Source organism: Fukomys damarensis, unplaced genomic scaffold (genome assembly GCF_012274545.1).
Source record: "Fukomys damarensis isolate Sample0158 unplaced genomic scaffold, DMR_v1.0_HiC HiC_scaffold_25, whole genome shotgun sequence".
NCBI classification, from domain to species: domain Eukaryota; kingdom Metazoa; phylum Chordata; class Mammalia; order Rodentia; family Bathyergidae; genus Fukomys; species Fukomys damarensis.
This window is the reverse complement of record NW_022900937.1, coordinates 17382433-17410408: the sequence shown is the minus strand read 5'-3', so window position 1 is coordinate 17410408 and position 27976 is coordinate 17382433. Positions and strand designations below refer to the sequence as shown.

Here is a 27976-nt window from a genome sequence, read left to right as displayed (position 1 = left end):
ACTCATCACAACAGCTTACTAAAGAAAACATGTTAATGACCTATTAAATCCTACTTGCAAAGTGACATTATCCTTGTTACAAGATTGTGGCTCTTTGATGAGATCCCCACTGTATCTATTATTAAGGATTTGATGTAACTGATTCTGTTTAAGTAGTAATCTATAAAATTTATAATAGAACTTGTGGTCATTGAATTCTTTGAAACATATGTATATGGAAGTTACTTGAATCTATATTTGAATTATCTTATACAGGTTTGTTTTTTTCTTCATGAGTGAGGCATTATACATAAATGCCCAGAAGTAGACATTTTTAAAACTTTCTCAACTTTGTGCTTCTGGACATTTATTCTTTTATGCACTTTTTTACGCTTTCTCTTTCTCACCATGGTCTTACTCTTCTTTATCTGGTGTTTTTAAGCATATATCTGTTCCTGACTGAAAAATGTTTGCTAGAAGAGCTGGCATGTGAAAATGACTTTTAGGTTCTTAACCACATGAGTACAATGCATGCAGTTGTTTTGTGTAAAAATTATTAATAGAACTTTAAATATCCACAGGTATACTAAGGGGAATATTTGGCTCAAAATTAAGCCCAATTCTTTTTCTTCTTAATACAGTTATTTTTTGAACTCTGAGGCCTGCAGAATTCACAAATTGGGATCTGGTATTATTTTCAGACAAAAATCTTCAGTAATGTGTAAGTACCTTTTATTTTTCATTGTGATTTATTTCAGTTTGTTGTTTTCTGTTTTAAACACATTGAAACCTGAATTTGTCAGAATTCTTAAGAATTTGAAGTATAGTCACCACATAGTAATTACAAGTAACCAAGGACATCACATGAATTATTGAGAAGTGTCTTAAGATACTTCTTGGATCTGTATTAATTCGATACTGTTTATTAGAGGCAAAATCCTCAACATAAAGAATACTGGGTCAAGAGATTCGAGTTCTTGCCCAAGGTTTGCCACTAACTAGTCAAGAAGTCTTCAGCAAATCACCCTCTGTGCTTCAGTTTCTCTGGCTATAAAAATAGAAGGTTGGACTGTGGCTAATAATAAGATTGCTTCCCCTCCAAATAACAATTCCTATCATATTTTTTTATAAATCAAGAATTAGTTATCTTTCAAAATAGACTTTGTCAGATTACACAGTTATGTTTTAATTTTTTTTTCAGCTTTAATTGAGTTTATTGGTACCTTTTAGGGATACAGTACAGTTACATTCATTGTTGGGATCTTGTTTAATTTTTTATTTTAAATTTTTACTTGGAGATAGATATAGAAGGGCTCCAAAGTAGATTGGAGACAAGACTTGCCAGCTCCAGAAATCTCCCTCACATAACCCATAAGAGGAAAGAGAGAATAAAATAGTGGTAATAGCTTCTGTGTAAGGAGCTCATAGGGAAAGGCAGGTAGGAGAACTTTGGGCAGGGTGAAGGCAAGGACTCACAGTCTGGAAGGATGATGGATGCAGAAGTGGCTAGAGGTAAAATGAAAGTGTAGAAAAAGATAAAGAAAGATAGGTAGAGCTAAATGAGAAACTTTGAAATCAGAGGCTCTTTTTTGTTGTTGTTGGAGTTACCAGGAATCAAACTCAGGACCTTGCACTTGTGAAGCAGGTGGGGTGCCACTGAGCTAAATCTCTGGTGCGGTGCCACTGAGCTAAATCTCTGGCCCGGTCTGAGGCTGTTATTTTTCTCTCAGTTTTCACTATCTCCTAGAATAGTGTTAGATTTTTTTTTTTAAATTGAATTTATTGATACATTCTAGGTAGACAGTACAGTTACATTCATTATTGGGATCTTGTACCTTTACATGCCAGGTCTTGGTTCTCATTTTTTCCCCTTGTCCCCACCCTCCTTTCACCCCCCCTCCCCTCCCCGCCTTCAAACACTTTAATTCCATTTTTACATTTTCTCCTATTTTTTTCCTTTTCCCTTATTCCCCTTTCCCTATCCTTCTCACTGTCCCTATTTCACGTTGCTAATTGTCCCATTAGGATCTTGAGTACTATTTTAGTTTTTCACACCAGAGAAACTATTCAGTATTTTCATATGTGTGACTTATTTATTTCACTTAGGAGTAGATCTTAATAATAATTTTTCTCTCAGTTTTCACTATTGTCTAGAATAGTGTTAGATCTTTTATTAAATGAATGAATGACTTACCCAGCACATTTTTTGTTGTTTCTTTTTTCTGGTACCAGGGATCAAACTCAGGTCCCTGCACTTATGAGGCAGACAGTGGAACCACTGAGCTAAACCCCTGGCCCTACGCAGAACACTTTTAATTTTGCTGTATGTCCTAACGGTGGTTAATGGTCACTAGACTCAAGCCCCTAGTTTATGCATTTCAGCAACTATAGTTTTTAAGGTTCAGAAAAATAATTCTGAATTATAGAAAAAAAGACCTTGTGTTTCATATTATATGCTGAGGAAAGTTATGAAATAAAATTTAATAAATACTTTGAAAGTACCTACACACCATGTGCTTTAGATACTATCTAGGAATGGGAAAATAGTGTATTGGTAATATATATCTCTTTTCCTCTCTTCACCTCCCCACCCTCTTCTTCCTTTTCTCTCACTTCCCCTCCCTCTCTCTTATGGATTGAACTCAGGGCCTTCACAGTGGGTTACATCCCAGCCTTTTTAATTATTTTTATTAATTTGGCCTTTTTGGACCTTTCTTTATTTGGCCAAGTTGGGCTGAAACTTGGGATCTTCCTACCTTAGCCTCCCAGGTATGCTAGGATCAGCATATATTTCTGTATGATACAATATTATAGAGTCATTTAGTATAATTATAAAGATTATAACAATTTGGAAAATGATTGTTAAATACACAATTCAAAGACTTACACATTCTCTGATTGTAGCCAGGTATGAGGATTAGGATATAGTCTGTTCTCAGGGGAGACCAAGGAATATAGTGAACTATTAAACCTGATTTATTGTGAATTAAATTTTTTATTTTTTCTTTTGGCTGCTCTGTGCAGATTATAGTTTAAATGAAAATGCACATATATTTGCTTTGAAAAATATGGTGAACCATATATTGACTAGAAAGAGGAAATGTAGTGAAAGAGGAAACACTATAGTAAAAGAGGAAAAGAATAAAATTATTTGAAGAACAGATTACCTCTTTGGAAGAAAGATGAAGTTCTAGAAATGGTGATCTCTGGTTTTGATACTGTAAGAAAATATGAGCTAGGACAATGATGGCAAATTTTTTAGAGCTTTTGGTGATAACAGCTGCCTGTGGCACATGTGCCATAGGTTTGCCATCACTGAGCTAGGATAACTAGGAAAATGTATAATTTGTTGTTGCTGTGTCCTTTTTTTTTTTTGGTACAGGGGATCGAACTTGGGTTGTTACATTTGCAAGGCAGGCAGCGGAACCACTGAGCTAAATCCCCAGCCTGAAAATGTATAATTTTTAAAAGCAAAAAATTTATTTACTTTAATTAAACTTGGGTGTGGTGAACTGGTCCATTGTTTAACTTACTGTTTTTGTATATACGTCTGTATTTGTGACTGTTTGTCAGGACCTATCTGGAAGGCTTTTGCTCCTTTTGCCATTGCAGTAGTAGTTGATCATTCTAAAAAACTTTGCATGTTCAGAAGTTTTTGCGTTTTATACATTTTAAGAATGTTTCCTGTGATTTTCACTCTTTTGCCTTCAGAGTTAGCCTAAGTAACAAATGCTTAATTACTTTTGTCTAATGGGTGCAATAAGAAATAAAAAGAATCTGAATTGATTAGACAGAAATTGAAAGGAGTAAAATCAGTCTCCATTGGTTGCTGAATGGGTAAAAGCCTTCTTATGAATGACTTAGCAATTTAGTTTTCTCTGACCTTTTTGGAATAGAGAGCACTTCCTTCTTATTTTCTGTTTTCAAAGAAAATAAATGTAATATGGAGTTGTTAGGAAATACTAATTATCCATTACTATGTTAAATATTTTTAATATTTTCTTTGCCTTGTAGTTTTTAACAGTATCTTTCCATTAACTTCTAAACCCCAAAGTTACTTTTAAAACAGTTGGTTGAAAATTAAGAGTAAGGCTGGCTATGCATCTGGAGTCCCAGCTACTCTGGAGGCCAGGACTGATGAGTTGGCATTTAACAGTCTTCTCGGAAAAGCAGGTTATTACTGTCTTTTTACCATCAGTCTAGGAAGTGTTTTTGAAAAGTTTAAGCTCTTAGGTATAAAGGAACTGTTGCATAGGAGACTTAAATATATAAGCAAAATATATGGGAATATTTAAACCCTCCTTAGTTTCATTTTCTAAGCACATAGTCAGACTGACAGGACTCATTACTCAGATAAGATTGAGAAGTCCTGTTATTTTTATAAAAAATGACTGCTAAGCTTTAATTTTTTTCTCTCTCATCCCCTTCTCTTCTCTGCCTATCCTCAAGAGAATTGGAGTACTCTTGCCAAAGAAAGAGTAAATATGTAAAAGAGATGTGTAGTATATATACCTAATTTATTTGTTCTTGGAATCCTTTCTTTGCATATATTGGAACTAAGTCTGATATGAAACACTTTCTGGGAAATTCTGTTTTTGATTAAACTTTTTCCTGTAACAGCAGTATATAAATATGACAGTTCTGTGGAGTTTTTTCTTTTTTAAAAGTAAAGTATAAGTAATACTACACAACTGAAGGAGATTTTACTATTGAAGTACTCAATATATGGTAAATTCTACTTTTTATGTTTTTCTTTGGATTCATTGTAGGCATCCATCTTCTATTTGTTGTATCTGGTAAGATTCATTCACGGTGGATTTTTTTCTTGTATGCTTTTGTGGCTTTAGAATAGGGGCTCATCTTGAGGTGGGCTTTATATGTTGGAAACCTGGGTTGTCCCCTCTAGAGCTGTTTTGCATTTGCTTCCTTGGGGACATCACTGGCCTGAGAACATTTTTATTATTAATTTCTCAGCTTGAGGTTCCTCGGATCATGCAAATGGCTTGAGCTCAGGCCATAAATCGAGCTCAGGCCATAAATCTACCTCAGCCAAGAGGCAGATTGAGGCAGACTTTAACTCCTGGTGCTAGTGGATGGGTTTTTTGTTTGTTTTTTCAGAAGTGCTGAGAAGTGAACCCAGCTTGCATTTGTTAGGCATACACTTTTGTAGTGAGCTACAGCCCTAGCCCAGTGGGTGGATTTTTTAAAATTCACTCTTTAACTCAGTATATATATAGTCATTTGAAGCCTTTGGCTCTATGTAGGTGTCTCATTTCCAGTTCCCTATCTGATGTGGTTCCAAAGCTTTGTTTCCTGTTCCTGTAAAGCCAAACAAAAACCCCTTGATTATTGAGATCAGCAAATTTCCCCACCCAATATTAGCTTATTATAGACTATATTCAGGCTTTTTGTTTCCTCAGTGTTTTGAAGCCCTGAGAATTTCCATTAGTACATTTTTGCAAGTTATTCTGTTATTCTTATTCTAAGAAGAGTTTTGTTGTTGTTATTGTTTATTTAGATGACCTAGGTTTCCATGTTATCAAAATTGGAAATGCGGGCCGGGGATTTAGCTCAGTGGTTCCGCTGCCTGCCTTGCAAGCGCAAGGACCTGAGTTCAATCCCTGGTACCAAAAAAAAAAAAAATTGGAAATGCATGCATTACGTTTATAATAAATAAAAATGCTGAAGATACTCTCATTCTTTTAAAAAAGGGACATGCTTTGTACTTGTATATAATGTAATATTAGTGTGAATATTAGGTAGATAGCATTCTTTTTGTAGTTTTGTGTTTTTATTTGTACATCAGCCACTTATATTTACTTGTCAGGATAGAATACTAGTTTTTTATTTTCCTTTTAGATGTGACCATATGTAATGGAAGATGATTGAAGACAAGGGACCTCGTGTTGCTGACTACTTTGTAGTAGCAGGATTAACTGATGTTTCAAAGCCTCTTGAAGAAGAAATTCACTTCAATGATGCCTGTCATAAAGTAGCTAAACCAAAAGAGCCTATCACAGATGTTTCAGTTATCATTAAATCTCTTGGGGAGGAAGTGCCACGGAATTATGTTTGCATTGATGTTACCCCAACTGGATTGTCAGCAGATCTCAATAATGGGAGTCTTGTGGGGCCCCAGATTTACCTTTGCTATAGAAGAGGAAGAGATAAGCCACCACTTACAGATCTAGGGTAAGTAATTTTAAAGAATAAAGCTACTGATCCAAATATGTATCTTCTAGATTTTGAAGTTAATTGTTCATTTTGTTCATTAGTTAGCGGTATGGTAGATTTAGAAAAAAGAGATATGTTTATATCCAAAATCTTACATTCTTTTCCTGCTTACCTTTTGTCTCTTTTTGTCCTAGAGGTTCCCAGAACTCTTATCTTTCCCTTAGATGCAAAGGACAGGATTTAAAAAACATTCATAGAAAAGTACCAAAAATTTATGTATTGTTCTGATCAGAAACTTAATTTTTATTATTTTCTTTTGAGACAGGGTCTTTGTCTGTTTCCCATGCTGGTCTCAAGCATTCCTCATGCCTCACCTTCTCATGTAGCTGGGTCTATAGGCATACACCTTTTCACCCAGCTTTATTTATTTTTAAAGTACAGAAAAGAATGGCTTTTAAACATGTTGTAATGATTATAATGAGTGTTTAACTGTGAATCAAACAAGCATCTTGGGATTCAGTAGAAATTTACTTGTAGTACTGTACTGAATTTGAAACAATTTTTTGTTTATAGCAACTTCATTAATTTACTAATTACCCTACAATTCACCCATTTAAAGTACACAGTTCAGGCCGGCAATTTAGCTCAGTGGTTCTGCCGCCTGCCCAAAGCACAAGGTTCTGAGTTTGATCCCTGGTACAAAAAAAAGTACACAATTCAGTATATCTTTGTTTACTCAGAGTTAGTTGCAATCACCACAATATATAGTAGAACATTTTCATCATGGCAGAAAGGAAACAATTCACTAGTAGTTGCTACCCAGGTTCCCTAACCTCTTTAGCCCTAGACAGTCACAGTTTACTACCAATCTATAGATTTGCCTACTTGGGAAATTTCATGTAAATGGAGTCATACCATATATGGTCTTTTCTGACTGGCTTCTTTCACTGAGCATATTTTTAGGGTTCATCCATGTTATGTATCAGAACTTTATTCACTAATGTGGCTAAAAATATTCCACTATATGGCTATACCATAATTTATTTATCCATTCATCAGTTGATGGGTACTTGAGATATTTCCACTTCTTGACAATTATGAATAATGCTCTGAATAGTCATATAAAAGTTTTTATGTAAACATATTTTTACTTTTATTTTATGTATACCTATTAGTAGAATCACTGGGTCATATGGTAATTCTCTATCTGACCTGTTGAGGAACTGCCAGAATGTTTTCCAAAGGATCTCTACCATTTTTCATTCCTACCAGCAGTGTATGAAGCTTTCAGTTTCTCCAAATTGTCCTTTTAACTATAGCTGTTCTAGTGGATGTGAAATGGTATCACTTCATAGTCTTGATTTGCGTACAACTGATGGCTAAAGATGTTGAATATCTTTTCATGTGCTCATTGGCAAGAAGTGCTTATTTAGGTCTGTTACCCTTTCAGAAATTGTGTTTTCTTTTTCATGTTGTGCTCTAATACTTCTTTACATATTCTAAGACCGTCCCTTTCTAGTTATATGATTTGCAAATACTTAAATTCTTTCTGTGGCTTTTCACTTTATGGATTTCTTTTAAACCATAAAGTTTTGATTTTATAGCTGAGTATTATAAGGCAAAATGTTAAGTACAGCCTTAGGTGATGCAGGTAGTACTAAGTGTAGGAATTTGAGTTCAGTTGTGTCTCATTTCTTTATGCTAGGTGCTGCTGATTGATTTAGAGACAGTTTCACTAGGTAGTCCAGGCTGGCCTGTAACTCACTGTCCACCTCCCTACCCTCCTGAGAGCTAAGATAGCACGTGCACCACCATGCGCAACAAGATCAAAAGGAAGAAGACAAAGCACTTCAGCTAATGTTAGGGTTAACATAGTTGTTATGATTGAACGTCAAATTTAGGTCTAAATTTTCAATAAAATATTGTTGATAGCCAGGAGCAAAAGAGGAATTATATAATTTTTGGGGGGGTACTGGGGATCAAACTTGGGTCCTTGTGCTTGCGAGGCAGGCTGTGGCACCACTGAGCTATATCCCTGGCCCATGGAATTATATAATTAATTAGAAAGGTATGATCATTTTATTTTTATTATTTTGGTTTTGGGGAGGATTTTTTGAGCCAAAGTCTTGCTCTGTACTTCAGGCTGGCCTTGAACTTACGGATATTCTCCTGCCTCAGCCTCCCAAGGCTGTAATCCCTGGGATTACAGGCATGTACCACCACATCTGTCGATATGATTATTTTAGAAAGAAACAATTTAACCAATTCCTGATTCTAAACTTTATTTGTATAATAGGATTTTATATGAGGGACTGTTGATTGATGTTAAAGACATTACCTGTTAATAACCATTTTATACAAAACACAGAAACACATTTAATATAATACAGTTTTTAAAAAAATGTCAAGGACTGCATTAAAGTCAAATTGGTGCCTTCTGTGAGGGGATAAACTAATATTGTTAAGCGGGAGGTTTTCTTAGTGTTTCCTACTGCCAGTATCGAGGCTTAAAAAGGGAATGTCAAGTCTGCCCTTTATTAAAAACTTGTAATTTTGCCACAGTAAAGAAGAAGAAAAGGTGTCTTTCACATAGATTTCTTTTCAGTGTTTGAGATAGAACTCAGAACCTTGTGTGTGTTAGGCAAGTGCTCTACCACAGAGCTACACTTTCAGCCCTTTCTCACAGATTTTTAATTAAAATATATCTGAGATTATTTACTCTTGAACTGAAGCTCCTCTTGAAGCTAAAGGAAGTATTAGAAATGAAAGTATGCAAGAAGGTCCTATATTGTCTGAGCATGTAATTTATTGTAAATTTTAACTTTGGCCAAAATGCAAATTTTTTTCTTTTTCCTTTCCTTTCTTCTTCAGTTCCTTTTTTGCTCCTTTGTCTTTTTCTCCCTTTCCCTTCATTTTCTCTAGGACTGGGGATCAAACCAGGGGCTCTCCACCACTGAGCTGTATCCCCTGCTCTTTTTATTTTTTATTTTGAGACAGGGTCTCATTAAGTTGCCCAGGCTGGGCTTGAACTTACAGTCCTCTTGCCTAAGTGTTCAAAGGCATGTACAAGTTGCTTTTTCTAAAGATTTTTTGGGAGACAAAAATAAATTAAATGCTGAGCCGGAGATTTGGCTCAGTGGTTCTGCTGCCTGCCTTGTAAGCACAAGGGCCTGAGTTCAATCCCCAGTACCACAATAAATAAATAAATAAATACGTGAATACATAAATAAATACATGAATACATAAATAAATAAAATGCTAAACAAGGTTCTCATTTATGTTGACAAACACGAAAGTTTATTTGAACTTTTTCTTATTTAAATTTTTAGTGGGGGAAAACAGTTATCCTCTTAATTTTATGCGGGACTGTACAGTTCAAATTTATAATAAGATGTACAATATTGTTAGCACTGCTACACTTTGGGATGAGTTCATAATGCCTGAGAATATTGCCTTCCACATTTAATGGTACCTTGTATGTTTGTGTATTTATTTTTTAAATTTTATTTTTAGGGTTTTATATGACTGGAAAGAAAGATTGAAACAAGGCTGTGAAATTATTCAAAATACTCCTTATGGACGTCCTGCAAATATTAGTGGCAGTACCTCATCACAAAGGATTTATATCACTTACCGAAGAGCCTCTGAAAACATGACTCAGAACACACTGGCTGTCACAGACATATGTATTATTATCCCCAGTAAAGGGGAAAGCCCACCACACACATTCTGCAAAGTTGACAAGAATCTCAATAACAGTATGGTAAGTGATTCTTTTGCACTGAGAAAATTAGCCACTAATTAAAAGAACATAATTTTAAATCTTTTCTTGAAAACTATAACATAATTACAGAATTGAAAAAGACATTGGTTATTTTGTTTTTTAATGGTATCAGTTATACTTTGAAAAGAAGCTGTACAAAAAAACTTCCTAATTAAAAAAAAAAAAAGTTTTTCACTGTAACTACAAGAGAGCTGTGCTAACCATGGCTGCACAAACTTCCAACTTGTGACCTAGATACCATACTATGCACAGCTTTAAGACAAGGTTTTGGCATTTTTTTCTACTTTTGAATGATCATTTTTTTTCCCTATCAGATTATTTTGGTATATTCCATCCCATTCTTCAGTTTGACTCTTTCCTGTTAAACTTTTGTTTCTATTTTTCCACCAAGATTTCTGTTTTTGAATTCAGTTCTCCATCTTAGTTGTTTGGCAGTTCTTGGCATTGATGAACATTTTTTCCTCTGGAAACAATGACAGAAGAAGAAGGATGTGTTCTCTTCTTATGTGCTTATTTGCTTTTCCTCCTACCACACCGTTGCAATTCCCGTCTCCCGGATTCCTCTGCAGTGGCTACTTCAGGTCTCAGTCCTCCATCTAAATCCACACCCTTGATTATCTGATTTTTTAAAGTATAGGCTATGTGTCTAAATTTATCTGTCTAACCAGACTGCTCTAATTTATTCTTTTTTTGAATGTCTTTTCTAATAGAGCATCTCAAATTTAATATGTCTAGCACTGAATGCTGCTGTGCCTTTCCAAACCTGCTTACCTACAGTCTTCCTTGTTTAGTAAATGGAAATTCCACTCTCCTAGTTCCGCACACTAAAAAACCTTGGGGTAATGTTTGATCTTTCTTTCCCATTTCTCATTCAGTATCTGTAAACTCTATTGATTCTAACTTCAGAATCTGTCTTGAACCAGACCACTTTGAACTACTTAGTTGCCACAACTCTAGTCAAAGCCATAGCAATCTCTTAACGGGATTATTGTAATAGTCTTCATACTGGGGAGCCAGACAATTTTTTCTCTCGAAGGCGAGATAATAAATTAAACTTAGCAAGCCATATATAGTAGTTTCTGTCCCCTGTTCATTTTTTTTTTCTTTTTAACAGCCCTTAAAGTGCAAAAACTAGTCTTAGTCATTATACATTACATACATGTACTGAATTATCTCACTGTATTCCATAAATATGCACAGATACTGTGTCTCAGTTTAAAAGAACATTTTTAGTTGAGGCATATGAAAATAAGCCTTATTTCAAATGCAGGCAAGCCATACAGTTTGTTGGTGCTTGATCTAAGGGATCATTGTTTCCATTTCTGCTCTCTATCAGCTATTCTTAATAATAGCAGCAAGAGGGATCCTTTTAAAAGGTAAATCAGATCTTAACACTGCTTTGTTTAAAACTTTAATGGCTTTCCAACTCACTTTTAGTAAAAGTTAAAGTCTGTAATTGTCTTCTTTGTCTTTGTTCCTTTATTGCTGATTTCAATTTAAACAGCTGTTTTTTTACATCTATGAAATAGAAGGTAAAGGGCCCATCTTTGCCAGAGACCAATGTTGTTTTGTTCTTCCAGACCTTTTAGTGTGTACATAATGTAGAGTAAATATAATAAATTTATCCTTTATCTTTCAAATATTAGAAATTTCTATATATTCTGATACAGTCATTTTTAAACTATTCATCTGTACTACTTTATGTAACTATTTAATTATTTTAATGTTTCCATGGTATTCCAGAAAATACCAAAGCAGGCTGATCAATGCAAGTTATTTCTAGTTTTTCCCTTTACTAATAATGCTGCTTTGTCTAATCCTGTGCCTTTTTCTTTGCATTTTTATTAGAATGTTGGTGGAAGAGTAAATAATTGCAGATAAAACTGATGGTCCATGGCTATGCTATACATTTTGAAAGATGCTTATAGGTTAGAGTCAGCTTGTATTCCAAGCAGCTATAGTGTGTAAGAACGTGTGTGTGAATTTCCTGGTTCCTGCACCTCACTAGCATTGGTTGTCCCCACTTACTGACTTTTTATGAATTGACTCTGATAAGTAAGAAATCACTCTAAATTTTAACTTACGTGTCTCTGATTACAGTGGAGGATGGGCATCTTTTCTTTTTTCTTTTTATTGAGTTTATTGGTACATTTTAGGTATACAGTGCAGTTACATTCATTATTGGCATCTTGTACCTTTACATGACCGGTCTCGGTTCTCATTTTTTCCCCTTGTCCCTGCCCTCCCTTCACTCACTCTTCCCCTCCCCATTTACATTTTCTCATATTTTTTTCTTTTCCCTTATTCCCTTTCCCCTACCCTTCCCACTTTCCCTATACCTTTAGCCCTTTTCTTCCTATTTCACATTGTTTATTATCTTATTAGCATCTTGTGTACTATTATAGTTTTTCACACCAGAGAAACTATTTGGTATTTACGCATGTGTGACTTATTTATTTCACTTAGGAGTATATCCTCAAAATGTATCCATTTTCCTATGAATGAATCTAATTTCTCATTCTTTATGGCTGAGTAGTATTCCGTTTTGTAGAAAAACCACATCTTCTTTATCCAGTTTTCAACTAATGGGCAAATGGGCTGTTTCCAAGCTTTAGCTATTACAAACTGCTGCTATAAACATAGTTGCGCATATATCACTGTGTTATGATTCTTTTAATTCTTTTGGAAAGATACCCAGCAGAGGTATGGCTGGGTCAAATGGAACCTCTAGTCCCAGCTCTTGAAGACATTGGCATAGGAGAAGACTTTATGAACAAATCCTCAGTAGCACAGGAACTAGCATAAAGAATCAACAACTGGGATCTTATCTTATTAAAAAGCTTCTGCACTGCAAAAGAAATCATCAACAGAACTAAAAGACAACCTACAATGTGGGAAAAAATTTTTACCACCTGCTCCTCAGACAAAGGACTAGAATATATAAAGAACTCAAAACAATCAGCCCCCCCCAAATATAAAGACCCAATTCAAAAATGGGCATCTGAAATGAACAGGCATTTCTCAGACAAAGAAGTAAAAGCAGCAAGTAAATATATGAAAAAGTGTTCCACATGACTGGTCATTCAAGAGATGCAGATGAAAACAGCACTGAGATTCCACCTCACCCCACAAAGAATGGCTGCTATCAAGAAATCACACAATAACAAATGTTGGTGGGGTTGTAGGGAGAAAGGAACCCTTCTCCATTGTTGGTGGGAGTGCAGACTGGTGCAACCTCTATGGAAATCAATATGGGCATCTTTTAATGTATGCAGTATTTCCCCCCTTATCTATAGGAGATATATTCCAAGACACTCAGTAAATGTCTGAAACCATTGATAGTATTGGACCCTATATATACTATGTTTTTTGCTATACATACACACTTATGGCAAAGTTTCATTTTTAAATAAGTCTCAGTAAGAGGTTAACATTAATAGCTAATAGTAAAATAGAACAGTTTTAATATTCTCTAAATTGCTAGCACCAGTACTCTCACACCTTGGGACCATTATTTAAGTAAAATAAGGGTTACTTGAATACAGGCACTGCAATTGCTACTAAATGACTAATGAATCGGTAACATATTCAGCAGGAATATGCTGGACAGAAGGATGATTCATGTCTCAGGAGGGGTAGAGCAAGACTTAATCAGATTAGTCAGAGCACTATGCAGCTTAAAATTATCAATTTTAAATCATAAGATTATATATATGAATTATAAATTTATAAAATTATGAATTTAAATTTATGAGTTGGGATGTGGGTATAGATCAGTGGTAGAGTGTCTACTGTATATCAGGCCCTTGGTTGGATCTCTAGCTCTGCAAAAAAAAAGAATGAATTATTTATTGTGAGTTTTCCATTTAATATTTTTGGATAATAGTTGACTACAGGTAACTGTAATGCAAAAAGTAAAAGTGTAGATAAGAGCAGATTACTGTATATAACAGTTTTGAATGAATATTACTGCATTAGTGGGTGCACCATAATTTATTTGTTCCATGTTCTACTGTAGAACATATTCTACTATAGATAGGTAGTGTAGGTTCTGATTTTTTATATTAAAATCAAGCTGTTGTTACAACTAAGTCCACCGTTAAATAAGTTGCATTTATTGAACTCATTACTGTGCACTTCTCTGAGCGTCCATTGACTCAGTTAATTCCCCCCAAACACCCTTAGTAGTTATTTTTCCTTGCTGTTATAGAAAAGGAAATTTGAGAGTTGAAGAGGTGGTTATTTTCTTACAGCTGTACCTTCAATAAATAAAGCAAGATTCAGATAATGAGATATAGAAGTGTGGAATCAAACTCCTAAACATTGTACTGTGTTGCTTCTTTCTTTGTGTGTCCTAAAATTTCTGGATCAAAGTATATGTATTTCATTTTACTTTATTATTCTTAAAACTTTATCTTATTGTCTTGGTAAGTTACTCAGGCTGCCCTTGAACTTGCCATCCTTCTTCCTCAGCCTCCCATTAATACTGGGGTTATAGGCATGTGCTGCCATACCCAGCTGTTTACTTTTTATATACACTGCAAGATTTAACCAGTTTATATTCTTCCCAATACATTTTTAAAGTGTTTTTTTCTTCACTTTGGTCTATAATTGGTTTTTTAATCACAATTTTCAAATACACTTTTCTTTGGTGATTAAAATGATTGAACCTAAGGCCTCACGTTAAGATAAAATCCCTATGCCTTTAAAACATTTTTTTATTTTGAGAGAGCATCTTGCTAAGTCAGTAAGTTGCCCAGACTGCCCCTCCTCCTGTCTCAGTCACGCAGATTGCTGGGATAAGAGGTACCATCACATCTGGCCAAATTCAGCCTCTTAATAACACTAGAGTAGATATGTACATTGTCGTATTATAATCATTTAAATTAATACTTTGCTAAGATCTACTTTGCACACATCTTATCATTTGTTAAGTTTTCATGGGAAGTGGATTTTTAAAAGTACTATTTAGCCTCTCAAGCTAACAATATGAGATAAACTGAAAGTTTAGAAAAAGCTAAAAGAGGAAAACAGGGATGTATTGAATGCGGCTAGATTCAAGACAAAATTTGGAACTCTGAATCTATCTTTAACCCACTCAAAGAGAGCAGAGTAGATTTGTACTGTGTAGTGGTTGCAATCATTATAGCCTAGTGATTCAGAACAAATTCTAGTCACTGTGTCGATGTTTAAGCACTATTTCTAACACCTACTGACTATGTGACTTTGGGTAAGTAATTTAAACTCTCTGTCTTTGTTTAATGATTGTAAAATAAAGATAATAGTAGCATGTACCTTACGTTATTGTGATGATTAAATCAATTTAGGGCCATATCCCAGTGGATATAAACAAGCAGTGTGTAGGTGTTAGCCATCAATGTGTCCTTCCCATGGTTAATGTGAAAACACAATGAGACATTTCCTGTAAGCAAAATCTGCAATTTTAAGGCAGTAGCAGTATTTGTTTAAACAGTTTAAAAGGCCATATGTGATGGTGGTAGTGATGACTAGAATAGTTTTTGTTTTCCAGTCCTGGAGATAGAACCAAAGGCCTTGCACAAGCTAGGCAAGTACTCTCTAGGTGTAGGTGGTGGTGGTGGTGGTTGTGAGACAGACTCTTGGAGTGTCACCGAGTCTCCCAGGCTGGCCTCTAACTTGCACTCCTCTTGCCTCAACCTCCTAATAGCTAGGACTACAGGAACATGCCCCCACACCTGGCAAACAGTGCTTTTTGAACTCTTCCGTTACGTGACTCCAGATTAACACAACATAATTAAATTTAATCAGATATTTCAGCAAGGATATATAGACTTACAGATACTTGACATTTTCTCATTTGTGAGTTTTCCATTGTTTTGTAGATGTGTTCATTTTGACTGAAAGTAATTGACATTATCATTAAAACCATTTCTAGATCTCATTAGTTAAGGTTTTCTAGCTAAACTTTGCCTTTTGTTCAGATATTTGCAAGTGCATAAACATTCTGTTTTCTGAATGCTGTGTTATATAAATAAGATAGATATTTGAATATTAGTCTCTCTTAGTTTGACCACTTCATGCTTTTAGCACTTCAGTTTGGAAGAATAACATTTTTAATTTTAGGAGATGTTCTTTTCTTGATAAAAGAAAAAATGATCTTACAGTGGTATCTTTTCTGATTGCTGTTCATGAGGGTTGTTTTGTTTTAGAGGAGTCACTACTGGTGGTTAATCGTAGGGCTTCACACATGCGAAGCAAGTACTCTAGAACTGAACTACATCCTCAGCCCTGTTCATATTTTTAAGAATACATAATTGAGAGCTTTATTAAATGTGTGAGCTAAGTATCAGAGAAACCAAAGAAAGAAACTTACTCTTATTCAAATACCTGACTTCTTATTTGAAAATCGTTATATTATTTGTCTATATTCTCTGTAGATCTTACCTTTTTAAGTGACTACTTGTCATGGGTCCTTATGCAGATATATAATTTACTACTATTCAGAAATGACTTTAGTAAGTACAGTTCTCATTTAATTTATGAAATGTTTACATGAGAAGCAAAAAAAAAAAAGCCTTCTGAATATTCAGTTTAGGTATTAAGTCCAGACCTTAAAAGCTTACACTCGTGAGTCTTTTAGAAGTACCTCCCCAGAACTCAGGAGGCTGAGGCAGGAGGATCACTGTGAGTTCAAGACCAGCCTGGGCTACGTAGTGATTTCCAGGTCAGTCTCAACTACACAGTGAGACCCTGTCTCAAAAAACAAAAACAACAACAACAACAAAAAACCCAAAAAACACCTCTTCTTTAGTTTATTTACTCTTTTTGTTATTTTGGGTTTTGTTTGTTTTGTTTTTTGAGACAGGGTCTCGTTATGTATTTCAGATTGACCTTAAACTCACTATGTACCCCAGACTGGCCTGAGCTTGCAGCAATCCTCCTGCTTCAGCCCCCTGAATACTAGGATTATGGATGCTCATCACTACACCTGGCTTCAGTGTACTTACTCTTATACTCAAAGCATATTAGAACATTTAAATGGCAGAAGAAGGCATAAAGGAAAAAAGGCTTGTAAGAAATGGGTACACCAACAATAACAAAAAATAAGTATAGCCTGATGCAAAAGAGAATCAGAAAAGTTAAAAAGCAGATATTAGGAATTTTAAAAAGTTTATAGCAGTGTCAGGATTAAACGTTTCCATAAATCTTAATAGTGTCTAAGGTCATATACTTAATATCCATATGATGATTCTAATGAGCTTATCTTTGCTAAAATGTTTTACTCTGTGTAAGAAAGCAAGGAAAAGTTCTAAGTGAGGAGCTAAGTTATTACAGCATTGTTCAGAACAGCCAAAAAAGGGCATGTGTAGTGGAAAGACTTAAGTGTCCTCAGTAAGGGAATGGATATACTGGTTTATTCATCAGTAGAATGCTTGACATCCAGTTAAGATGGAGAAATTGCATTATGACAACTTTTGCAAACTCTCAAAAAACATACTGATGAATAAAAAAAGGAAATTTCAAAAGGATATATTCAGTTGTATCATCGTTACCTAGAGTTAAGCACACAATAATTATACATATACACATATACAGTATGTATTTGTTTAGTAGAAATTTTAAAAGTGCATGAAAAGGAAGTACACTAGATTCAGACTAAGTAGTTAGGAGGAAAGGGAATAAAAGATGGGACTTTAAACTTGTAATTTTTATTTCCTTATACATTAAATATCTGAAGTAAATGTGACAGACTTAGCATTTATTGAATCTTGGTGGCAAGTACATGGGTGTTTGTTATAGAATTCTCTTAATATTTGTGGTTTTTTGTTTTTGTTTTTGGTACCAGGGTTTGAACTCAAGACCTTGTGCTTGAGAAGCAAGAGACGGTGCCATTGAACTAAATCCCCAGTCCTTAAAACTATTTCTGTCTGTATTTGTTCTCAGTCTCCCCTTCATGTATTTGTTTATGTAGGTACTCTGTCCTGTATACAAAAACATATCCTCTCGCATTCATTCATTAAATATATTTATTAAACACCTTCTACATAGTAGGCAAGGAGGACTGTGCAGAGTGGATGGGTGTTTACTATCGTATACAAGGTGCTGAAGGAATGGCTTTCTGATAATCATTTGTATTGAGACTTAAAAGGGCTGAGGAAGCATGCTATGTTAGTGTATCTGTAACTACCTGTATCCCATGTGGTAACTTCCATATCCATTTCAGACTTCTCTTCTTAGTTCCATTTCATGGTTCATTTGGATTTCTAATAGAAGTTTCAAATTTTACTATATGTGCTGCTGAAGCGAGCACAGAAGTTTCAAATTTAATGTATCTAAGATTGAACTTGTCAAGCCTGGGCAATTTATTGAGATTCTCAAAATGATGATGATGACGACGATGACGGCGACGATGATGATGATAGGCTGCGATGTAGATCAGTGTGAAGGCCTAGTACTGCCCCCCCAAGCCCCTGAATTCTTTCACCCCACAGTCTACTTTATTCAGTCTTCCCTGTGTTGAACTTCACTCTTTCCATTAACACCCTCTTACACCTCTTCCCCTCTTAACACCTTGGCATTATTGGGTGCAAGAGTACAGTTGGATAGGAAAAATAACTTACTAATGTTCTGCAATACAAAAGAATAACCATGGTTCACAACAATTACATATTTCAAAATAGCTGGTATAGAGGATTTGGCATATTCCTCACACAAAAATGATACATATCTGAAACTGACCATTACACATTTTATAGATGTTTTCAAATATAGCTCTCTACCCCATAAACAGGTATAATTACCACGTGTCAACTAAAAATAAAAGTAGCTATTTAAAGAAAAGTTGTCTTCCTTCATTCTCATACTTATCTAATGAAATAGTATATCAGTATTGTCCCTATTTTCGGAATGTCTAGATCCTAACCTCTTGTCATCATTCCTTACTGCTAACACCCTCATCCAAGCCACCATCATTTTTTTAAATTGAGTTTATTGGTACATTTTAGGTATACAGTGCAGTTACATTCATTGTTGGGATCTTGTACCTTTACATGACAGGTCTTGGTTCTCATTTTTCCCCTCTTCCCTGCCCTCCCTTCACTCCCTCCTCCCTTCCCCATTTACAAACACTTTATTTCCATTTTTTCATTTTCTCTTTTTTTTTTTACACCATCATTTTAAAGTTACCTTTTTTAGTAGCCATCTAACTGATCTTGGTTCCTCCTTTGCCTCCCCCTCTGTCAGCATGACATTCAGAGTGACTTTATCCTGGGAGTCAGATAATGCCGGGTCTTCTCCTCCGAGCCCTCCAGCGGCTGTCAGTTCCTGGAACATTCTGCAAGGCTCTATGTAATCTGACCTCCACCTTTCCATCACTGGTACCCTTCTCTGCTCACATTGCCACTGTGGCTTTTAGAAGACAAGCATGCTCCTACTATCGGCCTTTTCTCCTTGCCTTTCCCCCTGCCTGCAAACCTCTGCCCCAAGATTCATTTAGTCAGCAAATTCTTTTTGGGTTTTTTTGTTTTGTTTTGGTTTGGTTTGGTTTGGTTTGGTTTTTTGAGACAGAGTCTCACTTTGTAGTTCAGGCTGGCTTTCAACTCACTATGTAGCTCAGGCTGGCCTTGAACTCATGGTCAATCCTCCTACTTCAGCCTCTGAGTGGTAGGGTTACAGGCATGCCGTACCACACTCGGCATAGCAAATTCTTAAAGCCCTAATGCCAGGCACTGTTTTAAGTACTAATGATAATATAGAACGTAGAGCTTTTCAGGGTAGAGGGAAAGAGGTAGTAATAGATCATAAACAAGTTTTAAAGTAGGTTTGAAAGTGATAAATGCTGGGGACTGGGGATTTAGCTCAGTGGTTCCGCCTGCCTCACAAGCACAAGGACTCGAGTTCAGTCTCCAGTACCAAAAAAAAAAAAAAAAAAAAAAAAAAAGAAAAAACCTGTAAAAAAAAAAAAAAAAAAAAAAAAAAAAAAAAGTGATAAATGCTGTCATAAAAAAAAGCTAGAGTAGCATAAAATGGAATGAGGATACTGGAGAATGTGTTGTAGTGGGCCCTTAATTGAAGGCAGTATTTGAAGTCAGGGAGTAAACTGTTCAGATATCATGGGTAAAGAGTGCTTTAAATAGAAGGAAAACTTTCCGGAAGGCCTCACGGAATAGGTATTCCTGGCATGTGAATGAGCTGATTATATAAGACTTAGCTGATTATATAAGACTTATAGGTGATTGTAAAGATTTTTGCTTTTATTCTGAATGAGATTGAAGTTTTGAACAGAACAATGACATGCTGTGGCACTTTGGTTTTTTTAAATTGCATTTTTTTTATTTTGTGAAAAAATAAAATTGTATAACAAAATAAGAGAATAACAGTAGTTATTATCTGTGTATTGTTATCTTCAAAGTAGTTACTCAGCGTACAAGACATAAACCAAAAATATTCTTACAACAAGAAACAGGTAATAACACAAAACTTTCTTTTCAGTGAACTAAGATAAACTAGTATAACTACAGCAAATTAGCATATAGAAATATTTTTAAAACAACAAAATTGTAGAAGGAAACACAAGTAGAAGGAGGAAGATCATTTGGGAGATTATAGCAATCCAGAATAGTGGAGTCATAGAACTATCATGGAATTGTGATAACAACATTATATACTGGTTTTAATTATCAGTGACCTTGCCCTTTTTTGTTTGCATGGCTTATATGACGAATATTTATTTCATAAAGCTAATTTATTTGTATTTCAAACACATTTACGTATTTAGTAAGATTTACTAAACCCCTACTCTCCATGAGTCAAACAAACATAGCTTGTAGTAACAGAGTGATGCTCCTAATTAGAATAATAGAGATGGTGGAGTGATCCCTGTGCTGTTTAGGCTAGGAATGCTTCTCTGAGGAAGAGAAATTTGATCAAAGACCTAAATAAACGAGAGAATGGGCACAGGAAACAGTGTAAAGGTCATGGTATCAATGTGTGCTTCAGTATGTTTGAACCAAGACAGGTGGTAAGTTTGCAGAATTTGATGAAACACATCAGATTATATAGGACTCTATGATCTACTGTAAAGAGATGCAATTTTGTTCCTATTTGATAGGAAACCCTATCAAACCCTATCTTTAAGAGAGACATTTGCTGATTTACATTTTTTTTTTTTTTTTTTGGTACTGGGGTTGAACTCAGGACCTTGAGCTTGCAAGGCAGACAGCGGAACCACTGAGTTAAATTCCTGGCCCTGATTTACATCTTAATAGGCTCCCTCTGGCTGTGAAAAATAAACTATTGAAGGACAAGACTAGAAGCTGAGAGACTGTTCAGAGGCTGTAGCTGTAGTCTGAGTGAAAAATGGTGATTCTTTGATCAAGAAAGTGGTCAGATCCAAGGTGGATTTTGAATATAGAGCTGATAGGTTCTGTAGAAGGATAGGATATGACGTTTGAGACAGAAAAGTAAATTGGCTCCTGAGAAATAACTGAGTCATTTCCCAAGGTGGGAAATACTTAGAGGAAGAGCAGGTGTAAGAAGGACCGGACCTGTATTATGGTCATTGACAGTGAGGTTAAACATAGAAGTCCAAGTGGCAGAGGAGGCAGTTGAATGTGAGTCTACGCTTGGTGGCACTGGTGATGGGGTTTTGTAGCTGGGACTAGAAACTTGAGATTCTTCAGCGAGTGGCTATTATTTAAAACTGTATAACTGGATGAGTATCACTTAAAGAAAGTAGAGAGAAGAGTCTTTTTAATGACCTGGAAAAGAGAAAAAGTTCTACAAAGGAGTCTTAGGAGTGGCCAGAGATTTGATGGGGAAGAAGCAGGAGAGCATGGTGCCTCCTAGCAATCAACTCTTAGACTTGACATCATCACAGATATTGTTAAGGCATTTCCCCTGTAGTAAGGGGCTTGAACCTGGAGCCTTCACACTTAGCTATGTCCCCATTATTTTGAGACAGGGTCTTGGCAGGTCACTAAGTTGCCCAGACTAGGCTTGTGATCTTCCTGTGTCAGTGTCACAGAGTGCTGGGAGTACAGATTAGCACTGCCACGGCTGACTGTAAAGGCATTCTTTAAGCCTGGTTTGGAAAGGATGGAAAATATGAAAATGGTATTACCGTTCTTGAGTTTGGCTTAAGGCTTCAGAAAAATATGGCACCCTCTGGAAGGGGTTTTAGAATCAAAAGGAAAATACACACATGAATATGTATCATTTCTGTTCAAGGTTCAGACTTAAAAATTGTATCATCTTTTTTAAAATCAGCTTTTATGTTTTTACTATTGCAAGGAGAAAACAGTGTTAAATTTTACTTCTGAAAGAAAAGTAGGCGATGATTCCAATAAAATACTACAAAATAAAAAATTGAAAATAGCTAGAGGAGAAAATTCTGCTACTGCATCTTAGATAATATATACTGGAGAACTTAGAGAGATTCTATTTTTATCAAGTTATTGCCTTTTAAAATTAAGTGTTATTTTTCTTTTTTTAATTCAGTGGGGATCCGCAGTGTACTTATGTTATAAAAAATCAGTGGCGAAGACCAACACTATATCTTACAAAGCTGGTAAGTGTAATTTCTCAGGAAATACTTTATATATAAAATATTATGGGATTCAGTAAAGTTCAGTAAAGAAACAAACCTTACTGTGACATATTAGTATCATCCAACCCCGCTCCTTTGATTATCAGTTTTGTTTTAATCCATATATTTTTGCATGGATTATTAATTTGAAAAAAAAAAGGCAGGGTTTTTTAAAGCCTTTATTTTATTTATTTATTCATTTATTTATTTTTTGCTCTTTTCTTTTCTGAGACAGGGTTCTCACTATGTAGTTGATACTGACCTGGAACTCACTATGTAGCCCAGGCTGATCTTGAACTCACAGCGATCCTCCTGCCTCAGCCTCCTGAGCACTGGGATTTGGCTTCCATCACCATGCCCAACTGGAGTATTTTAAAGATTCATTTACCTAACATGAAATAATAGGTTACTTGAAACTCTGTCTTCATATAATCTGGGGTCATTTAGAAGCTGAGCTTGTGTCGATACTGCTGTGACAGTGTTTTAAATATGTAACTCTGCTAGCTTTATGAATGATTTTCTGGTTTTTGCTCTAGAACTTAGATATGTACAGTATGTATTTTACTGTATAAAGCCCCTTGAGGGAAAAGTTACCGAGAGCCAATGAAATAGATATATGCAAATAATCATGTTGAAATTTTTAAAAATATATTTTAATATAGTGTGACCATAAACTGAATTTTTAGGGGAAAGTATATGTTTTTAGAAAATTCTCTTTGTCTTCTTAGCATTAGCTTTTGAATGAAACTTGATAAATAAGCAGTTAAATTAATACTGTTATAATGTTTGAAAATTAAAATCTATATGAATCCTAAAAAATTCAAAGTTCTTTGATGAGCAGTTTTACAGTTTTTGGCTTTCCAAATTTGTGAACTAATAAAGCATTTTATTCTTTAATATGATCAGCCTTATTCAAGAGGTGATCAACCTAATATCATTGTTTTATAGGTCTAATGTGTAGATACCCTCAAGAAGATTATGAATCATTCTCATTACCAGAATCTGTTCCTCTGTTTTGTTTACCAATGGGTGCAACTATTGAATGTTGGCCATCAAATAGCAAATACCCACTGCCTGTATTTTCTACATTTGTGTTAACTGGAGCCTCAGCAGAAAAGGTACTGTGTATTTCAACAAATGGTATCTGCACATTTCTTGTATATTTTAAGTTTTAACTTACATGTAATACAAGCAAAAGTAAGTTAAAATAACTGCCTAAATTGAATCATACTTCTTCCATTTGATTTAAATAACTATATCTAGAGACATAAAACAAGAGAATTTTCATTCTGACACAGCCTCCTACTTTTTCTGTGAATACCATGAAAGATTTTCATCAAATGTTAATTCTTCATTAGTTTGTTTACTGTGGTTAAAAAGCTTTGAAAATAATATAAAAACATTATTAAATATGATTTAGAATCATGGACTTTTTTTTGTAGTGATGGTACAGATTGAACCCATAACCATCTTGGAAGGGACCTTGGAAATGATGTCTAACATCCTCATTTTGTTTCTAATTTTTTTTTAATCCTCATTTTATATATTGGGAAATTGAAGTCCAGTGAAATTCAGTAAATTACCCAAAGGTTGGAATTTGTATTTCCTTATCTAAAATTCTGTCCCTCTTTCTACTACATAATTTTTGACCAAAAATTTTCTTATAGAGAGTATTGGTATGGATGCTTTTACTTTTTATTTTTTAAAATACAATTTAGGGGCTGAGGATATAACTCAGTGGTAGAGTGCTTGTCTCTGTGTGTGAGGCCCTGGCTATGATCCCCAGCATCATATACACACACAAAAAGTAATTTAATTAAAACACCTTTTATTCAGCAGTGTGGACACTTGAGAATATTACTATATAGTTTTTAAATACATCAAAAAATGCAAGAGTGATACCTGTTGATCACTGTGTTTCTAGACCTTGGAACCTTGCCTGTTCCATAGTGAGCACCCATTGACTGATACAAAGTATATTTATTAACTACATTACTTCTTTTACAGGTCTATGGTGCTGCTATTCAGTTTTATGAACCATATCCTGAGGAGAATCTCACAGAAAAACAGAGACTTCTTTTAGGCTTATCACTGTTAGATGGGAAGTCTGATAGTTCCAAAACAATTCACACTAACAAATGCATCTGTCTTCTCTCTCACTGGCCTTTTTTTGATGCATTCAGGAAGTTTTTGACTTTTTTGTATCGTTATTCCATCTCTGGACCTCATGTCCTTCCAATTGAGAAGTAAGTAAGAAGTTTCTTGGTGTAAAATTTGGCAGACCTTTTCATTATGTGATAAATTTGTACTAATAATTGAGTAAATTTCATGTGGAAATTGAATTTCTTAATTATGTGAAAAAAAGTTTGATCATTTCATTTAATGTATTCATTCAAGTAATATTTTACTGTTTTACTTGTAGTCTTGTTATTTTGAATAATTTTATTTGTAACAATAAATAAACATTTTGACTTAATTTGAAATGACTTGTTTTGAATAAACGTTTTGAGGCTTTTTAAATATTCTTAAGAAGTTTAGAGATCCTAATCTGGAGAAATGCTGAAACAATACCACCCCCACATGACTCCCCTGCCAATACTGAGGATTTAACCCAGGTCCTTTGTATAGGGCCCCCTTCTTATATTTTATTTTGAGACAGGGTCTGAGTTGTGTAGTTGTGAACACAGGATTCAAACTTGTGATACTCTTGCCTCAGCCTCCAAGAGTGCTGTGATTATAGGCATGTGCCTTCATTCCTAGCTGAAATGTTGTTACTAAATTTGTTGGTCTGTTTAACTTTTTTTGTGGAACTTTTACTCATGAATGATTTTGTGGCATCATTCATTGGTTATTTGGAAAATACTTGTTAACTAAGTACTTCAAATGTAGATGCATGTCATCATCAGTGTAAAGCAGACACATTTGTTAATATCACCACCTGTCTCAGAAGTTTTTGAGTGTTAGGGAGTTACTAGGTTCATGATGACAAAATTGGTATTTTTCATATAAATGTTTGAATCAATTATTAGTAAAATGGACTGCAGCTTATTTTCTGTGAATCATCAGGCTCACTATTCATTTTCAAAATCATGGAAAATAGTTTCTGAACACCCAACACTGTATAATCTTAATTGGTCAGTTGTCTTTGAAACAAAAGTGACATTCTAGGGGGGAAAATACCAGCTAATTCGCTTACAACTCGGTTGGTTAAGTGCTTTTTCGCAATCAAGACAACCATCATACTAATACTAATGGAAGTTCTTTATGCATATTTCCCTTTCTATCTCACAGAGTATTTTTTTAAATAAGAATTTATGTAACAGACTAATCGAAATACATTAGTTTGATATGATCTTTAAACATTATGTTCTTTCTCCTTTTCTTATAATATTTTTGAAATAATGTAATTATAAATAAAACAAAGTTACATATTATAGTTGAGAAACTGTCCTCAAAAGTTTATGATTTATAAACTCCTTGACAGAGTATTTTTTAAAATGTATACCACAGAATAAAGATTTAATAAGATTAATATTTACTGCTTCAAAGACATTCTTAAGTGAAACTTGGCGTTTCTTTTATTATACTTGTATAGTACTGAAGAATTCAACTTTTGGTGCCACTGCCTTGTTTCCCAGTGAGGTCCCAGCAGTTTTATCCACAATGATTCTGTGCCATCTGCACAATTGTCAACACAGTGAAAAAGGCAAATGGTGTCAGTATCATCATGAAAATAGTTTTGACCTTATAGATCCTCCCTGAATGGGTCTTGGAAATGTTTAGTGGTCTGTGGGTAACCCTTTGATTTCTGCTTTTCTGTCTGTTTCAGATAATTCAGGCAGATATGTGTCCTGTGGTATTCATTCCTCTTATCTTTTTTTTCCCCAAATTGTGAATACCTTAATGGTAGACACTGGTACCTTTATACCTTTGTTTTGCATTTCCTGCCATATCCAGCAATATCTTGTAAATAGTAAATACTTAAAACATGTTTGTAAATTAATAAATTTATCTTCCAGCTTAATCCAGTGGAAATAACCTCATGGCTAAAAACAAGATGATTTTGAAATAATGTTGAAAAGAAAAATAATACAGAAAGAGAACAGCTTATTTCTAAAAACAGAAAATTTTTTTTTATTATGATTGCCTTTTTTCTAATATTCAAAACAAAACCCATTGATTTACCTTTGCTTTGTTTGTTTTGTTTTGTTTTGAGTAATGGGAATTGAACCAAGAGCCTTTGTAGTGGACTATATCCCCACCACCCCACTTTTTTCCTTTTTTATTTTGAGATAGGGTCTCACTAAGTTCCCTAGGTGGGGCCCAAACTTAGGAACCTCCTGCCCCAGCCTCCTGGAGTGTTGGGATTTCAGGTATACACCACCATGCCCAGCTTGATCTAGCTTATTATCCATTTTAGTCTGAGAAAAAAATTACAAAATTAGTAATACTATTTTAAACCTGTTAATAGAAAGTTTATGATTTTGAAGCATTTAAATTCTTATTTTTCTAGAGAACCTTCAGTGTTGAATCGCTTCCAAAATATGAGCAATTGACTAAGAATAAACTGTTTTGGTAATGTTTACATCATTATATATTGTATAGTATATTGTTTATTACCTCCATAGAAAAGTTCAAATGGCTTTTGAGAGGGATCAATAACACAAACATTGAGTGTGAGCAGCTGTTAATGTGCAAAATTATTAGGCTTTCACAGATAAACTTTAATAGGCAAGGGTGTTGGTTTTCAGAGTAATAGAGTTTAGACTTACATAGAGAAGGTTTTGACTTCACTTTCATTTCTGATGATATATTAACTTTTATAGTATATGGTGTTCACTTTGGAATCAATTGAGATTTTGTGTTTTTTTTAAGGCATATTTCTCATTTTATGCATAAAGTTCCTTTTCCATCTCCTCAGAGACCACGGATTTTAGTTCAGGTAAGACTTTCTTGCTATAAGGGCCATATGAATTATTAACTGATCTGTCAAAATGTAACATAATAACAATTTTAAATGGGGAAAAAAATCTATTGAGATTTAAAGAGAACCAGATGCTATTTTATGTTGGGAGTTTGGGCCCTTCTTGTTTTATTAATTTTCTCCTGGAAAGCTTAAGTTTTTCGTTTAGAGAAAAGGTTGAAAAGTTTAAAAAAGTACATAGAAGTAGACATTTTGAACTCACAGAAAGGGACAAAATTGATTGTAGGTATTTGAAAGTTTATGCCTTTGGCAATCATTTACTGAGTTAAATATATTAGAATGGACATGAGGAAAAGCTGTATGTTTCCATATATTGCATGGAGGAAGGAATGCCCATGTCTGTGATGTGATAAGGAAGTTTAAAATGAATATAAGTTAGTTTCTGTGTGTCTTCCAACTTAAATGCATCTTTCCTCTTTTGTTTTCATTTATTTGTGCCCTTGATAATATAAATTTGAGGCAGGCCTGTGGGCTTTTTTTTTTTTTTTTT

At 34.7% G+C, this 27976-nt stretch overlaps 1 protein-coding gene across 6 annotated transcripts in view; it reads left to right on the top strand.

Moving 5' to 3' along the window:
* Positions 1-624: 624 nt before the first annotated feature.
* The window catches only part of Dennd4a (DENN domain containing 4A), a 102496-nt gene continuing 75144 nt past the window's right edge, over positions 625-27976 (top strand). For all 6 annotated transcript variants that reach the window (XM_010643264.2, XM_010643263.3, XM_010643262.3 and 3 more), the window contains exons 1-7: positions 625-700; positions 5839-6171; positions 9667-9916; positions 22415-22484; positions 23451-23620; positions 24510-24748; positions 27378-27444. In XM_010643264.2, the coding sequence (XP_010641566.1) occupies positions 5861-6171; positions 9667-9916; positions 22415-22484; positions 23451-23620; positions 24510-24748; positions 27378-27444 (1107 nt within the window). In that variant the 5' untranslated portion in view covers positions 625-700; positions 5839-5860. The remainder of the gene's footprint in view (positions 701-5838; positions 6172-9666; positions 9917-22414; positions 22485-23450; positions 23621-24509; positions 24749-27377; positions 27445-27976) is intronic.